The sequence below is a fragment of the Crocodylus porosus genome, unplaced genomic scaffold (assembly GCF_001723895.1).
Source record: "Crocodylus porosus isolate Cpor-Errol unplaced genomic scaffold, CroPor_comp1, whole genome shotgun sequence".
In the NCBI taxonomy this organism is placed as follows: domain Eukaryota; kingdom Metazoa; phylum Chordata; order Crocodylia; family Crocodylidae; genus Crocodylus; species Crocodylus porosus.
The window spans coordinates 55,479,390-55,497,651 of record NW_017728886.1 but is presented as its reverse complement, the minus strand read 5'-3'; the positions used below and the strand labels follow the sequence as shown (position 1 = coordinate 55,497,651).

General features: G+C 45.3%; 1 protein-coding gene across 4 annotated transcripts in view; it reads right to left on the bottom strand.

The window, feature by feature from the left end:
• ITGB8 (integrin subunit beta 8) overlaps positions 1 to 9,254 on the bottom strand; it is a 66,085-nt gene extending 56,831 nt beyond the window's left edge. For 2 of the 4 annotated variants that reach the window (XR_002100988.1, XM_019534389.1), the window contains exon 1: positions 9,093 to 9,254. Coding sequence is in view for 3 of the 4 variants with exons in the window: in XM_019534389.1 (XP_019389934.1) it covers positions 9,093 to 9,191 (99 nt within the window). In the remaining variant the exon portion in view is untranslated. The remainder of the gene's footprint in view (positions 1 to 9,092) is intronic. The other 2 variants (XM_019534369.1, XM_019534377.1) reach the window with 2 other exon arrangements.
• Between the last annotated feature and the right edge of the window lie 9,008 nt (positions 9,255 to 18,262).

The following is an 18,262-nucleotide window of genomic DNA, read 5'->3' as shown; positions in this document are numbered from 1 at the left end:
TATGGGGTGATCTGATGGCCACCTATAAGTTTATCGGGGTGACCACCAGGATCTGGGGGAACGTCTGTTCACCACAGCGCCCCAAGGGATGACAAGGTCGAACGGTCACAAACTCCTGCAAGACCGTTTCAGGCTGGACATAAGAAAGGATTTCTTTACTGTCCGAGCCCCCAAGGTCTGGAACAGTCTTCACCTACATTGAACACCTTCAAGAGTAAATTGGATGCTTATCTTGCTGGGATCCTATGACCCTAGCTGACTTCCTGCCCTTTGGACAGGGGGCTGGACTCGACGATGTCCCGAGGTCCCTTCCAGCCCTGATGTCTGATGTCTATGAAAGCCTCATCTGAACAGTGGCCAGCCAATTCACCTTGCCCTGAGCAGAGTTCTGACCTGAGCCCCTCTCCGAATAACTTGTTGTTCTTGCTCCCTCCTTAGGGCCAATTACTCACCCTTTTGACCCAAAATCATACTCACCAAGTTTGAGGGCTTACTGGGGTCTCCCTCTGACCCAACACTTGGCCTCACCATATCTGAGGATTACTGGGGTCTTGGCCTCTGGCCCAACTGCGGCTTCAGGTGTCCATAGACTTTCCTTGGCCTCACTTCCTCCTCCTGAGGCTTTGACTCATGCCCTTTTGCCAGGGCCTCACACTTAGCCCCGCTCACTGGGGCCTCTGGGGTCTTGCACCCCATGTGGCTCAGGTGTCTGGAGATGTGCCTTTCCCTGGGTCTGGGTAACCCACCAAGATGTTCGGGCTGGAGTTTTGAGGCACCCCTCCTTGCCTTTCACTGGGCAGGTAACTGGCATGGCACTTCTGGGGGACTGTCCTGACAGACAGCCCCACCAGACCACCCTTCCCCAGCAAGGTGCAGTTTTCATTCTTACTCAGGACCAAGCAGGCCTACCTTCCCTGGTCTCCTCCCTACAGGGCTACATGATGTCCTGGGACTGCTACTGGCTGCCTCTCCCCCAGAGCCCGAGTTTCAGCCTCCTTCATTCCAGTCTGCCGACTCAGTGGGCCTTTCTTCCCCTAGATAGTGATGTCCTTCCCATCAAGAGGACCTTCAGCCTCCTTAGGCTCTGGCCCCACCTCCAGGCCAGTCAGGGTGCCAGATGACTCATCATGACCCAAGCCTACGCCTTGCACTGGGCATCAATGCCCTTTGGCCTTTCGGCCCTGGCTCTCTTGCATTGACCAGTTGGGGTATTCTGGTCCCAGCAGTGCAGCAGCTGATGTCCCTAGGCAATAGGGGTCCCCTCCAGGGCCCCACCATATGGCTCTCTTATGCGCAGCTTGTTTAGAGCCCCAGGGATCTTAATAACATGGCTCTACTCTCAATTGGTCTCAGCAGAGCCCCAGGCCTCATCCCTGCCTGTTCTAAGTCAGGAGCTTGCCTAGCTTTTGTGTAGGCCATAAACTCCTTCCCAGGCTGGGCCAAACTCTATTCAGGCCCAAAGCCTTCTCTCTGAGCCTTGGGACCTAACTGGGCACCTAGGAGCCTGCTGCCATCCCCTTAGTTCCTTCCTTACCTTTGAGGTATTGCGAGCAGCAGCTCAGCTAGGTGTTGTTGCTCCCCAGCTGCTTGCGGCAGACTGCTTGCTCAGCCCTGTGGGCCTGGATCTAAAATGGCCGCCTCATCAGGGCTGGCCTACACCTGCTGGCTTCCTGCTCTCAGCCTTAAACGGCAAACAGCAAAGGTGCTCTGCCACAGTGATATATGCTCAAAAATCCTAGAAGGATGGCCATGCCCAGCACTACAGATGAAGGTGCATAGTCCTTACCAATCTGACATAAGGAGAAAATTCCAGTCCATAAGTCTGGACAGCAAGACCCTCTAGCTAGGAATTTCTGAGTTACTTGCAAAAGCGTCAGAACCCCCAACTCAAAACCTCCCAGCATTAGCTGTGACCAATGTTTCAATGCTTCAGAAGAAAGCAAAACTGTACCCCTCTTTCTCCTTAATTTGGATGCATTGGGGCCCGGCTCTTGTTTTTCTAGGCTAGGGACAGAAATTACATATAAACTGGTACAAGTGATCAGAAACCAGTTCAAATCTGTAAGACAACAGAAGTTCAATGCACATAAACCACTTTCAAAATGGCCAAAACCAGTTAAAGATAAATGTGGATGGATGTAGTATCAGACTTAACTGATTTAGGTTAAATCTATTTATTGAACTTCTGTCCCAATTCCCTTCCAAATTCCAGTTAACTCACTGTCCTCCAGGATCCCAGGATGCTTTGAACCTCCCCCCGCAAACACCTTCTTGTACGGTGGGTGGATTAACCTAGGCCCAAGCTGTCTGTTCCATCTGAGCAGAGAGGCGTGCTCTAGTGCCTCCTGGCTTCTGGCCTGAGCCACAGCAGGCATGTGGCCACATTTCTAGAATCAAAAGTGAGCATCTGTTCACTTGCTTATAGGTTCAATTTATGCAGTTTAGACTAACCTGTGAAGATTGAACTGATTCAGACTCAGGATTTCTGACTGTCTGTGGTTAGCCCCATAAGCTACCACCAAAATCCTGAAGCATGGGACAACCAGACACCTACCACAAGAGTCTTTACCTTCATGTGTGGATTGTACATACTGATTGTTGAATCAAGAACCCCCTATCCAACCATATGATCCCTTTCATAGACTTGTCAATTTCAAACTTAAGGCAATACATGGTCCTTGCTCCCACTAACTATGTGACTTAGAAACCATTCCAGAACCTCCTCTGATAGTCAGAAATATTCCAATTTCCAATTAAAGTCCAACTTAAGTCTGTCTTCCTATAGATCACAGGCCATTAAAATTTAACCCCACTGCTCTGCATCATACCCAAAAGGCTTCAGCTCAATACAGAGTTAACTGGGTGAAATTCTATGGGCTTGTGTCAGATCAGATAAAATGTTGGTCATTCTGGATTTAAACTAATGAACTCTTGAGGTCTCCATTTCCCCCCATTTGAAGTATGAAAAAGACACTTAGACTAGCACCCTATTTGCTTTGTGGTTGGTTGGGCATAGCACATGAAGTCTTTTAAACTGTCATAGAGATGGGGATGGCAGCACATGACAACTCATTCAAAAGAGCCCTCTTAGAAACAGAGTTTGAAAGGTTTTTGTTATTTTTTCCCACCAACTAAGAGAAGACTTTCATTTTAGACAAGCCTAATTACAGAGAAGGATGACCCTTCATTCAACTTTAATCCATGAAATTCTGATGTCACAGATTATTCTGAATGGGTTATTTTAACAAAGAAAGCATTTTTATGATGATAAATGAAATTATGAGATTTTCTTTTACTCTGAAACAAAAGGGAATCAACCTTCTTAATTGAATTAGCAAAGAAACTAAACATGGGTTAGCTGACACTGATAAAACTCTCTTACAGTAGCATATACAGTTAAATAAAAACCATGAGGAGTATTTAATAGAAAAAGGAAAGAAAAATTATAAAAATGTGCCTGAAAAATATTCTCTAACAGTGAGCTTGGGAAGAGGCTCATTACAGGGATAAGAACATTTTGCTATTAATTTTGATGGCAGGCTTACTTCTTTTTAGTAATGATGATTAGTTGGACAGAGTGAATGTCTATGTCTGTACATATAAATAAATGTTGCAAGATGTTATATAGTTTGTTTTTTCCATTTCTGCATCTGAAATGACTACTAGGTATTTTTGAAGTCCTGGCATATCCAGAAAATTTAATGAAGATTAAACAGACATAAAAAGATTCATTTAGAAAATGTATCTGGAAGTATGCTGTTCATTATTTGCTAGTTACTATCTGAATCATCCTAAGCAAAAGAACCAAAAACAACAATAGTTTTTTCTCCTTGTTTTGAAAAATACTATGACATTCAGATGATCAACCACACATAAAAATATGAAACATCACTAAGATTAAAAACATAGTAAAAGGGAATAGCTTACAAACTTTCTGTGGTGTGACTTTTGGTAAATTATTTTGTGAGCGCTTGGGTATAAACCATACACATGTAAAAGTTTGAGCTGGAGCATAAACAGAAAGAGAAAAAAAATAATACAACAGATCCAAGTTAGGATTCAAAATGCATAACTGCTGATGTGATTATATTGATTTTTCTTCCTAAGACATATGGACTTAAGATAGTGTCCAGTTTCAAAGTGAAATTTATAATACAACACTGTGAAAAATAAGCAAAAATTTAAAGTAATAATGTAGTATTTTAACTGACCCTCTACCCAGCCTTTAAAACTATGCTAGAGCGATCTACAGAGAAAGAAAACAAAACAAAACAAAACACACATGCGGACTACAATAAGAACTAGACTGAGCCCAAAAAGAGAATCAAAGCAAAGTGCTAGGATAACATTCCTGGCCATATCCACTAGGGAAATGCGAAGCTGGCCCGTGGCAGGACGACCTCTAGGGGCGCCATGACCTCCCCTAGCACCCCCTGGCTACCATGTCAAGCCGGTGTCAATGCACCCTCACCGATCTTGCCCACTACATCTTTGATGTTTAAATGTTTAAGGGAGGCTGCCTTTTCTATCTGCTTTGACACGGTGCCTTGATTTAACTTAGCCAGTGATCTGTCCAGTTGCCCCAGTGCACTCTAGCCTTAGGGCTACCTGTAAGTCCGGCCGTCGCCTGCACGGCCTGTCCCCTGTGCTCATGTCGCCCACCCTGGGGGCCTGCTCAATATGCTCGCCCCCTCCCAGGGTTTCTCGGTGTGCTTGCCCTCTCCCGGGGCTTCTCAGCGTGTGCCCGTCCTCTCCTGGGGCTTCTCAGTATACTCTCACCCCCTTCTGGGGCTTCTCAATAGGCTCGCCCCCCTTCTGGGGCCTCTCCCACACAGACAGTGCCCCACTGGGGCCTGTTTCTCCGCACTCCCACGTTCTCCTGCACTCATGCCCGCCCGCACTGGGGCCTATCTCCGCGTGATTCCCGCAGTTGGGGCTCAGGTGGCCGTAGCCTTGCCTGGCCCCCGGACCCCTTTTCGGATCCTATGCCCGACTCAGGCTTCCCAGAATCGGGGCTCAGGCGTCCTCAGCCTCACCTGGCCCCCAGACCCCTTTCCTGGGTCTTACGCCCCACTGGGGCTTGTGTCTCGTGCTCGCCCTCACTGGGGCCTTGCTTGCGACTCCTGTAATCGAGGCTCAGGCGGCCCCGGCCTTACCTGGCCCCAGACCCATTTCCCGGGTCTTACGCCCACTGGGCTTTTCCCAATTGGGGCTCAGGCGGCCTTAGCCTTACCTGGCCCCAGACCCCTTTCTCTGAGTCCTACGCCCCACTGGGGCTTCTTGCTGGAGCCCACACTGGGCTCCTCCCGATAACCGCCCACACTGGGCCGGGGTCGGGACACCCCGAAACGCAGTGCCACTCTCTGGCGCTCAAACTGCCGGCACCTTCTCTGGCACCAGATTGCTGTGCCCTCCCAGGGCACCAGGAACCTCCCACGCTACTGGGGAGCTCCTATGAGGCCTCCTCCACCCCTTATAGCCTCACCCGGTCCTCCGGTGTAATATCACAACCAAAACAGAAAACTCCCACTCCTGGGTTACAACCTAAACTTCAAGCCAACCTGGCTATCTCTCATGTATCCTTCTCAGGGTTTCCTCTGCCCAGTATTGTCAAGCAGACACTCTCCAGCCCTCAGGCCTCTTCGCTATGTTCTGCTCTGCCTGCTCCAACAGAGCTCCCTCTTCCCTGGCTGCCAGAAGGGGAACTGACCTCTGGCCTCAGCCTTCTCTGTTCATCTAGGACAGGCCCTGCCCCCTTCTGGTCAGCTGACCAAACTGGTTGCCTTGGCAACCCCCACCTGTGCTGCCCTGGTGAGTGGCAGCGGAGCCCACATTACTATTATCCAGTAGCAGGCACCCTAGTGTCCTGCTACAGGGCCCTATTCAATCCAGCTTTGGATTCAACCCAAATCAGGGACAGTGATTCCATTCCATTCGTTCCATCACTGTCCCTGATTTCAATTCAGTGAAATTTGAAGTCCTGAATCAGAGAATCAGTGATTCAGACAGACGCAGCTTTAAAAGTTTTTCTACATACCTTGCGGTGGCAGGCGCAGCTCGTGATCAGCTCGATAGTGGGGGTGCATGGAGTGTCCACAGGAGTGCAAGGGGGCCCTCCACATGCTCAGTGGCAAACTCAGAAGTACTTCCAGTCCACTTCTGGGTCTGCCATGGAGCATGCTGGGGCGCCCCTCTCATATCGGCCACAGGGGGACTCTGGGTGCCCCCCCAGACCCAGGAGGCACCAGTCACCAAGCTGGAGGGGTGCACTCCCCGGCAACCTGGAAATGGACCGCAAGTGCTTCTGGTCCACTTCTGGGTCTGCTGCCGAGCGTGCTTGGGGAGCCCCCCGTGCTTCTGTGGGACACTCCATGCACCCCAGCATCTCAGCACTCATGAACCCCTGCTACCTAGAGGCGTGTAGAAAAAAAATATTTAAAGCTGTCTCTCTGAATCTTCAAAGCTTTCCGAATCTCTCTGAATTGATTCAGAGGGTTCCGATTCAATTTGGAGAGATTAAAGGGTCCTCTGATTCGAAATGGATTCAGAGATTTGGCCACCAAATTGTGCTGAATCTCTGCTGAATCAGATCAGGGACTGAAGCTTCGCACAGCCCTAATATCCACATGGAGACACTCAAGCAAGATAAGGTAAATCAAATAAAAGCTGGTGCCAGTGAACCTAAGGACCACAGAAGAAGTTACATTTAATCACACAATTAACATGTTAACTGTGCTATAAATTGTTATATGTCACATGTTCAGCCAAGTTATGGCAAGAGAAAGTGCCAAACATGCCACATGTTCAAATTCAAGTACAATGCAAGTTCCATAAGAAATATTTAGTCTTAATGGGTGATTTAACAACCAGGTGTCAGCACACAGGGAGCTCATCTGGCTTGTGCAGGTTTCAACTTCCTGGCATGTAGGGAACCCAACAGTGACCAGACCATGATGCCAGACTCCCTGTATGCCAGCAGCTGCATGTTAGGAATCTGACAGATTTTATTTCCCATTCCCAAAAATCACACATCATGTTAGTTCTTCCTAAGAGCATCCAAACAAAGGTTTTACACATCTTATCTTACACACATTCATTTCAAATTTGTAATTAATTTACCATATCATATAATCCCATATAGAATTAATTTCCATCTGAAAAACAGGTAGCTGTTTGGTTTCATTAGTCCTACAGGAGGAGGGTAAGATCCAGGCTGCCTATACACATGCTCAGAGGTGGGGATGTTTTAATGAGAGAAGTTCCTGTGTAGCTGCTCTTATTAAAATGCTTCACTGTCACATGTATTAAGCCCCACACATTTAAAAATGGCCACAGGATGCTTTATCTAAACCTTGTTTGATGAGGTTTAAAGCGCCCCACAGCCATCTTAACGCAAGGGGCTTAATACAATGTGACACTGTGGCGATGTTACAGTATTCTAATTAGAAAGTTAATTAGCACATGTATTGGCCTAAAACCTCATTCTGCTGATAATTAGGAATCTTTTTCCAAATTCAAGCTTAAAATGTATTCATGTTCAGTTTATACCTAGCTGTTCTTGTGACAATGTTAGCCTTTAGGTTAAATAGCTCTTCATCTTCCTTCTACCATGAGCCCAGATTGCTTTTTCCTCTAGACCAATATGGCTATAACCTGGATACCTGACACATAGAAGATATAGCATTTTAACTGATTTTTTTAAAAATAAAATACTTATATTTTCCCAAGGAGGAAGCAACTTTGACCACCTGAAACCTGAGATATTGCTCCTGCCTTTGTCCAAGCTAATTTGCACAAGAGAGGTGAGAGACTCTTTAACACCTAAGACCTGCCTGCCCAAAGAAATTTTCCATCTGTTGACTCCTCTGTGAAATCCTGTGAAATATGAACTTTCATTTCTATCCAGGAAAACTTTTACAATCTTTTCTCCAATGCCTGATAAAGGGTGTTTGTGCCCAAAAGCTTGCAATTCAAGATTTTTTTCTGCAAAAATCTTGTTGGTCTAATAAAAGATATTACCTCTACCATGAAACCAGATTGCTTCTTCATCTTCCCTGGTATCTACCCCCTCTCTTGTAAAGTAGGTTATCTATTCATTGATCATCCCCAAAGACTACCTCTGGACATGCTGTAGTAAGAATTCTTCTTCTTTAAAAAATAGATGACCAGTTTTGTATGCCATATTCCAGAGAGTTCTTACCAGTATCTTACCTACTGGCATTAATGTGATCCTATCTCTATTCCTTACCCATTAGGATCATTTCTGTCTTTTTCATGAGCTTTTCATTGCCTGTTCAACAGTTTACAGATACCCTTCAAGTGTGGGTACACTGCTAATTACTAGCTTTGCAATCTGGCAAAAACCCAGATCCTGAACATGCCCCTCCTACCTTTAAATGTCAAGACTACTCATAATTAGACATATCTAATTGTAATATACTGGTCTTTTGCCAACTCAATCCACCCTCCCTCTGAAATCTCACTATTACCAAAACAACAATGATATCAGAATAATTCTGTCTACCAGAGATCGTAAATGCTTTCATGATAAGTCTCAAAACTGAAGGTTTCATATGTCAAGAACAGAAAAGCATACGTTTTTCCACGTGACAAAGGTAATGTTGTACAGTGAAACAGAAATTAGTGTCAGGAATTTCCAAAATTACTAGAAAAACTACCTGTTGAAATGTAAGATAACTGTATAGATTTGTTTTTGATTTAGTGATAACAGTTCTTACAAATTATGGATAAATAACTTATAAATAACAAATTTTTGAACTCTCAAAAGTTACCACTTGCCTGCCAATGCAGTCTACAAAGCAGATGGAAAACATGAAAAGATTCACACTTTATATTTAAAAGAACACTGTAAATTTGCAAATAAAGATGTTACATTTTCTCTCTTTAGAGACTGAATATGTACTGCATGATTTCTCAAGTGCCATCTCCAAGAATAAGAAACAGATTTTTTTCCTCTGTTACTTCAATACCTTTTCTTTCCCATAATTTGGAAGTAAGTTCAAATTATATAATTGTGCACACAAGTATGAGAACCAGGTAAAATGGATAAATATAGCTGCAAGACAACATACCTCTTGAGTACACCATCCACACTCTGGACCTACAGCAAGGCACTTTGTACATGTTCCTGCATTTGAGGTGGCACATTTATTTTCCGCTGTAGCAAACATAAAACCAAATGTTAATGATTTATGATGGTAAAATGAAAAACTGCAAAATGCCTATTTTTCAAATCTGAATAAGGAAACTAATGCAGCATTTTAATGCTGCTACTTTTGAATAAAAGCAAAATAGAATAAGACAAGCTAGCAAAGCAATTTTACATGCCATTATTATAATCTGTAAGATTTTAAGAATCTAATGAGCAGACAAAAAATTCATCTTTAGTTCTAAGTTTCCAAGGCCCCAATTCAGCAAGATATTAAAGCACAAGCGACTCTCTTATGTGCTGCCTTCTCTATTCCTGGACTGTTTTCTTATTGTCTCTCTTTTCCTTCAGATTCCAACCAAAACCATTTTTTTTTCCATAGTAACTATTTTCTCTTCTGTATTACATGGAACAAGTTAATTGGAAGTTGGGGTTTTTGTAGTCTCATAAAAGTTTCCTGCCTGCATCTTCTGGGAAGGTTTTTATTTTCTCCACAAAGAACCACAGAACATTCTATTTCTCAAGCTGATAACGCTTACTGCTCAATTAACCAGGCCACATGTTAAAGACTGTGTGGTCTTATTTTAGAGCTACTGGGAATAACGTCTACTATGACAGATCTATCTTTATGCTGGTCAGCAACCTGTTTCATGTCTGCATACTGGAAGTCATGGTATCACCTCTATTTTCAAACCTTTGATGCAACATTTGGACAGGACCAAACAGAATAGATCTTCCAAAGACAAGCTTCCAATCAGCTCTCCTCAAACATCACAACTTATTTACTCTTTTAACGTGTTCATCCTGAATGACCCTGACATTAGAGAGTCTGTGTATGCATATATGTAGGAAAGAATCTTCCTGATGAGTCATTAGGAAGGTGTCCTTTACAGACGAAGTTCAGTAAAGTGATAATACCCAGCACCAGCACTGGAAAGTATCTGACATGGCACTGCAGTCTCCATTGCTGGAACTTTGGTTGTCAGACTTTTAGTTTCATGAAACCAAACATTAAAACCATAATTTATATTGGGAACAAAAGTGAATAAGCACAGAACTATATTACAGCTTAGTAGTGAGCTAGCACATCTAATCTGTACCCTTTGTCTGTCAGTACACTGGGGTGGATCCAGTATTGCAGTTGAACCCTGCTTTCTGAGGCAGGAGCAGCAGCTGGGACTTTAAGTTCCTGAAGAAGATAAGAATTTCTTCCTTCCCCTCACCTTTCCCCCTCCTTTCCTACTGCTAACACCATCCCTCCTGTCCCAGGGGAGCTCCTGTCCCACTCCAGCAGGGCTGTATGGATTCAGCCTAAGAGAGAGGCAGCAGCAGAGGGCAGGTGGGTTCTCTTTCCCTGCTTGGTTCCCCTTGGTGACAGTGGATAGGCAGGTTCCCCTTGCCAGCCCAGGGAGAGATGTGAGGAGGGGGAACCTGCCTGCTCACTGCCACTGTCCCAGACTGAGTGCAACCCTCATGAAGCCTGGGTGCAGCTTGGCAGAAGTGACTCTGGATCTCCTCCTCGTCCCAGAATAATGGGGACAGGGGCAGTGGGAGGTAAGGGAAAGGAAAAGGGGAGTGGAGGGGATGTGCCTCTGAGCAGGGAGGGGAGTGGAGAAGATTCTCACTTGCTTTGGGGACGTAAAAAAGGCCCTGATTGATGCTCCTGTCATACAGTTTGCCCATCCCAGGGGAGGGGAGTGGGGGGAAGGGGAGAGAGTCTAGGAGGCTGGGAGCAGGGGTGTAGCCACCCCTGCAATGCTAAGTGCTGCTCCCACACCCCACTTTGCAAGAACCTGGATATACTTCTATCAGAACAGTACAAACTTGTTATAATCACAACACACTTGTGCTGCCTTATAAGATGTTTGTTTTTCATCCAATGCTTTTGTTTTGAATAAAGCTGGAGCTCTCTACCTTTTTTGTATTTTAAGACTTCACAAATCTCTTTCATCCAATTATAATGCAAACAACCTCCACTTTAAGAACACCAATGCTGGAGTAATAAAAGCAGCTACTCACACTAAAAACTCGTATTAGGAATGTATCCAATATATTTTAGTTTCTTTTAATATGTGATTTCAGCTGCTAGATTCAAGCAAGAAAGCCAGCACCTTGTGATGAGCCAACTCTCCACAGGCCACCCACAAGAGTGCTTTACATAACTGATATGTCATGGGATTGATCATAGCTTGTGAACTACTGTTAAAAACAAAACATCTATGTTTCATGCAATACAATTCTAAGGCATAATCCTTCCTACATTTTTAAAACAGTGGCAAAATATTCAACTTCAACAAAGGCATAATCAGTCCTATATCTATATATCATATAAGCTGTTTCCAATTTTTTTTTATGAAACATGAGAAGCAAGATTAATGTGCATAAGAAAGGAAGAACATAAGGTAGCACATGAGAATTAGTTAATAATCATGGAGTTCTATGAGGTAAGTGTAGCAGGCTTGCCTTCTGGAGCTTGGGTTGAGTCCCAGGCTTGAAATCTTGCTGTTTTGATTGGTGGAGTTCATCCCCCAATCAGGAGGCAGCAAGAGGAGTTCAGTCACACCCCTTTCCTGAGGGGAGGAGGAGAGGAATCATCGTTCCCTGCCCCCCGCCACAGGCCTGACTGAAGACTGCAACACTCAGATCCAGAAGACTTTGGGGGCGAAGCTCTGGAGCATATAAAAGAATTTGGGTGCTCAGCATGAGGAAAGCACATCCGGGAGGGAGAGAAGAGCGAGGCTTAGAAGAGCTGCTCAGCAGGGTGAAGCAGTAGCCCAGAAGCACCCCTGAAGACTTCCATCAGCGGGGAACATTAGATGGTTCCAGCAGTAGGCTCTCAGCATGCAGCACGGCACACAGCATCCAGACCCTGGGAGCTGCATGAGGCAGCTCGGGTCTGCAATCTCTGGCGTGTGGCCAGAGACATGGTGCACAGGCTGGTGCACGGAGGACCTTTTGTAGCATAAACTGAACTAATGTAGCTGATGGTAACATAGAGTGTAACAATAGTGAAATGTAACCATGTTAGTCTTGTCCTGTAAGCAACATGAAAATTCCATTTTGTATCTTTCTGCTTGACATAAGTGAATGAACTTTGCATAGCCTTTATGTATGAGTGTGTGTAAAAGGGTGAATGGTGAGAGAATGGCATAGAGATGGAAGAAGAAGATTCAACTGTTTATGTAAGCAACAAGGTGCCAAATGTAAGTTACCAACCACTAACTAACAAACGGTTGAAGAATCCCTTTGAAACTGGAAGGCACAAAGGAGATAACAGAAGAAGAAATTCTGCCAGACGGGCAATAAAAACACTCCAAGGCTAAGATAAGCTGAAGACAAAAGAAGAACAACCACAAAAACAGCAGCTGGGCATGGAAAAACCTCAAAGCACTGAAACAAAGGATGCCAATCCCTATAAAAGAACACTTTGAAAATGCCAAATTGTGAGTCTTTCTCTACTGCTGTTTCATCGGAGCACAGATGCATCTGTTCACCCCGCTCCAGCTGTTATCTTCAAATCTGCTATCTTCAAATCATCATCATCTACTCAATAAGCCCGGGTTGGCCACCCTGGGCTGATATTGAGCAACTATTGCCAGTAACTATATTGGTGTGTGTGTGGATGAAATGGTTTTTTTGTGTATGTGTATGCCTGTGCGTAATGATGTGTATGATGATATGCGTGTGTTTGTATGAATGGTGTGCCTGAACCTCTATGTCTAACTCATGTAATCAATAAATGTGGCACCTTGCCTTATCCCCTTTTATAAAGTCTCGCTTGCGATTTGAGCAATTGGCAATTTGTCTAACAGTTTGGAGTGCTTGGGTGGCTCAGGTCCTCAACCCCTGAAACGAGGCTGGGAGCTCGGTGCAGGAGGCGCTGCAACAGAGGGTCTGGGAGTAGACCAAGCCTGGCGCTGCACAAGGCAGCCCAGGCCTCCAACCCATAGCAAAAGGTTGAATCCAGAGAACCAGACAGTAATCGGGCTACTGAGCCAGCCAACAGGCCCAAGCCAGAGGTCCCAGAAGCCCTGCATAACAAAGCCCTGTTACAGGGGACAGAGGACCACCCCCCCACCGAAGCCCACTGCAGGTGAGAAAGCATCCTGGTGCAGAGGACGAAGACCACCCTCCAGGCCTGGGAGCAGTGAGTTGCAGGGAAAAGAGGTTTCCCCACAGGGGAGGGGAGTCCCCCCCTGGCTACTTAAGGGCTCCTAAAAGGGGAGGTCCCACTGAGAGGGCCCCCTAAAGTTGCCAGCTTCTTTGTAGGGCTTGGGAAAAGCCCAAGGTCATTGGGGTATCCCCTTGGGATTGTTTATTTTTGAGGTTTATCTGTTTCAGATCAGATACTTACATGTGACTTACCTGTATCTGGAGCACTGGTATAAGGTTTTATGTCATTTACCCAGAGGGTATTGTTTACGTTACTGGTTTAGATTTCTTGCAAGTATATATATACACATTGTACATATGTTTATATCCATGTTCCTTTCCCTTGTGATAAGTTAATGTAAATAAATGTGTATACAGTTAAGTCCCTTGACTGTCCTAGCCTGGTTCTATAGGGATGCAGGGAAACTGTGCGGACTGCAGTTCCCACCCCACAGCACACCTGCCAGTTAACAATCCCCTTCAATTGGAGAAGGGAGTACACACCCATGTTATCTGGGCTACATAAGAGAGACAAAAGAGTAGGCCTGATCACAGTGAAACTGCCTGAAAAGGCAGAGGTGGTCAGTGCTAGGCGACTAAAGAAAACACTGAAGAGAGTAACAGGAACAAAATGAGGCTGGAGACACTTAGTTTGGACCTCACCTTAAAATTCTTCCTCTTCTCATATCCTTGTCATACACTAGATGTTTTTTCCAGAATTGTGCACAAGTGATGGATCTTTCCATTGCTGCAATGAGATCCTCCTTTGAACAGGTCTCACCAAGGAGTCAGCAAACACGCAGGTGTTCCATAGTCTGCACTTCATTGCATTCTCATATATTCATGTCATTAGAGTAGCCCCATTTGATCATGTTTGTTTTTGATCTTCCAGTTTGTATGCTCAGGCAATTCAAGCATCACCATGCTGGCCGATCTAGATTTGCCCCTCTTGGAAGATCCTCCTGTGGTTCCAGGTCCATTTCACAGCACTTGTCTGCACGTAATCTTTCCTTCCATAACCTCAGTCATGCCCTGTCAGTTGTTGTCTAATGGCACAATGCTGGTCACAAAACTCTTTTGTGTTCTAACCCAGTGTTTCCCAACCTTTTCCAGCCCAAGGCCCACTTAAATTAATAATTTTTTTCTGCAGCACACCTATTGAGACATACCTATTGTAGCTCATTCCTGAGGCAAAATTCCGCAGCACACCTGTTCGTTTCTGATGGCACACTTTTGTGCCGCAGCACACTGGTTGGAAAACACTGTTTTAAGTCATTTAGTTACTTCTGTGTGACCACAGAATGGATGCCTGAGGTCTTCTGCCTGCTGTGATCTTTGTTTATGACTACCTTTCTTCTGATATCAGGTGGTAGGATGCCAGTAAGTCCAAACCACCCTTTGGTTTTGGCTCTGGACATCTTGTTATTTCATGACAGCCATCATTTAGAACTGAGTCTATTTTCTTGGCATGAACTGATCATTCCCATACAGGACATGTATACTCTGCAGTGGAGTAACACAGGCAATAGCAGTGGTTTGAAGTGTAGCTGGAGTTCTTCCCCACTTTGAGGTGATCAACTTTCAAAGTATATTGTTGCAGGCACTGACTTTCCCTTTCATCTTCTCTGCATGTGCTGTGAAGGTAAGTGTTCAGTCCAAAGTAATCCCCAAGTACACAGGGTTCGAGTGATTAGTCAGTGGGATTCCATTCCAGACAATATTTGACTTCTACTTGGCTTGTCTATGGTGTAGGTGAAAAGGTGTGCATCTTGGTTGGGGTAGCACAAAGCTGGTTCTCAGTGTAGCAATCTGAGAGGTTTCTTAGGGCATGTCACTGTTCTTGGCAGTGGCAAAGTGCTTCTCTTGTGATGTGATGCTATATGAAGCTCCTTGTATTACGCTGTATGGGTTGATCATTGGAACATATGTTTAAAAGGATTGGTGCTAGCACACTACCCTGTGGGAGGCTGTTTCATTGTCATCTCCAGTGGCTCCATTTCTTGCAGTTTGATGTAAAAATGCCTATTTTCCAAAAAAGATTGGATAAGCTGCACTAGGTGGTATTTGTGCATCATGTTGTAGAGTTTGGCAAGCAGATTTTGGTGGCCACTTGTGTTGTATGCTGATAACAGGTCTACAAACACAGCACCTGTTATCATCCTTTTCTCAAATCCATCTTTTATATGTCATGCTTTCCTGCTGCAGCAGTGGGGGAGATGAGTTTAAGATGACCCTCCTATAATTAGATTCTATACATAGGAAATTATAATAAATTTGTAAGTTTTCCATATAAAGAATGTAATCATGGCAGGGTCATCTTAAATTTGAGGTTATCTTGGATTCAAGTAAATAAAGTAAGTTTGGTGAGATGATGACCAGCAGCAATCTTCATGTGCTGGAATTTAGGGAGATGAAACTCTTGTGGCAGAGAGATCATTACAACTTGTAAGGAAGGACGGAGGTGGCACATAAGAAATTTCAGTCTGAACAGATTCAAAGAAGTACATAAATCGACAACGGAGTTGGCTGTAAACAGACTGGAAGACAATATTTGGAGAATTAGAAGCCCTGTAATAATATTAAGGTGTTGGAGGAGGAATGTAGAGGGAATGGGGTTGAATTCAAGATTTTGCTTGATTAAAAAACAAACTTTGTTTTTCAATTTGATATATGTTTTCATGGCAGATGAAGAAAGGAACAAAAAAGCAGTCACTGAAAGTGTCAAATGGTATAGAATAGGGATAGGCAATTATTTGGGCTGGAGGACCACTTAACAGGTTTTGGTGAACTCTTGAGTTCGGAGATGGGGGGTGGTGACCCAGCCTCAGCCCCACATCACAGCTGTTTACACCACTCGATGTGGCGGGGGGATGGGGGCCAGGGATACCTGGAGGGAGGTTGCAGGGGATGCCCATCACAGGGATGTGTGGGGAGTGAGATCAAGGCTCTGCACAGGGCCCTGGCCCTGAGCTACCATTGCCCCGTGATCCTGGCCCTGAACCCACCTGCTTGTCCCACTCCCAAGTGCCACTCCCTGCCTGCCTGTGGCCCCATTCCATCTGCCCACCTGAGTGTGTCCTGCTCATGAGGGTCCCCACCTGCTCCATCCAGTGCCCCCAGTAGTTAGTGTGGGATGCATGGGCCAGTGTGCCTGGCCAGCGGAGATAGGTCCAGCAGTGGCAGAGACACTGGCAGCAGCAGCAGCCGGGGACTGCCAAGAAATCAAGTCCAGCTACTATGCCATCCCTGCCCCACTGCTGCACCATCTGACTCTGCAGACTACAGCTCCCAGCATACCCAAGAACTGTGCATAGGGATGGGCTGAGCTGCGCTTCACACCATGTAGCACCTATGCATCTGGGGCTGCACATGGAATCACTTGGCAGGTTGGATTTGGCCTGAGGGACGTATTTTGCCCACCCCGATGTAGAAGATACAAATGGGACAAATGAATCCTTGTTAATCATCAGGGATCCTGGGTTTCCCTGATTTAAGGACAAAAAAAAAAAAAAAAAAAAAAAAAAAAAAAAAAGCTAATTCTCTGTTAAAAGCTGCAAAATCCATAATTAAAATGAAAGACCCCTCACTCCCCACCATAGCCCTCCCAACCCTGCTGGTGCCCCTAAACCCCATCACAGCCTTCTGGCCCTGTTCATGCCCCTCATCCCCCACCCACAGCCCCCTGCCCTCCTCAGCCCTGCTGCCGGGGGCCCCCAGCTGCCATGGCTACGGGGCCAGGGTCGAGTCCACAGCCCCCTGGCAGGAGGTGACAGCTGCTGCAGTGGAGCAGAGCTCAGGTCCCTCCACCCCTGCTGCCTGCCTGCTATGGGCTTGGGCAGGGTAGTGCCGACTCCCTAACACTGTGCACATTCCTGGAAACAGGGGGACCAATGCTCCCCAGATCTGTACACAGGGTGGGGGAGGGCATTGGTTGTCTGCTGCAGGCTTGGGTACCCTGCTGCCCTTCCCTGGACCTTTGCAGCCCAGTGAGTGCAACCCAGCGCTACAGGAAACAGTGGGGTCATATAGCAATCTTCTTGCTGCTGTGAGCTCTGCGTTGCCCTGGTAACACATCCCCTGCATGTGTGGCAACAGTGGGGGGCACAGCTCCACACCACCACCCCACTGCTGCCACATGTGCAGGGGATGCATTGCTAGGGCAGTGTGGAGCTCACAGCAGCAACCATCTTCCCCATGCAGCCCTACTGTTCCCTGCAGTGCCAGGTCACACCCGCTGAGTATGGAGGTCCTGGGGGAAGGTAACAGGGTGGGAGCCTAAGTCCATAGTGGGCAGCCTGCACCTGCCCTGTGCACAGATCTGGTGGGCACATGAATTTGGCCCTATTATTTTCCTACAGGTATATAGGAGAGTCCTTACTGCAAATTTAAACTCTCATATAATGTGTATAACATGCTCAGAATTCTCATACATATTTTTTAATATTTCCATGAATGAAGTCTTACTGCATGTGTAATATGAACTCCACAACTACACACATATATGAATGACATGACAACATTTCATCAACAGGGTGAGTGCAACTAACACACCAGAAAATGGATTTGGCACAAATTTTTTCCCAGACTTTTTTTGTTCCCTGAATGTTATCTTACTTCATAAATATATCTCACATCTATTTTAGTCTGGTGATATATCTGGAGTCTATTTTTGTTTAGTAATATATCTACTGTCTACAATGACTTGGGAAATAAAAGAAGTGGAAAAGAAATAAGAAAGCAGAGAGAGAGAACACCTTAAAATTCCACAGTTTGGATTTTTAATCCATCTGTGTCAGATGAAATGTGTTAACTACGGAAATTGAAATATTTCTGGATGTAAACCTTTACTTAACGCTGTTTAGTTTACGTTGATAACTTTTCAGTGTCATAATTTCATTTTTCTGGTATAAAGACAATGACTGGCAATGGACAAGTATGTTA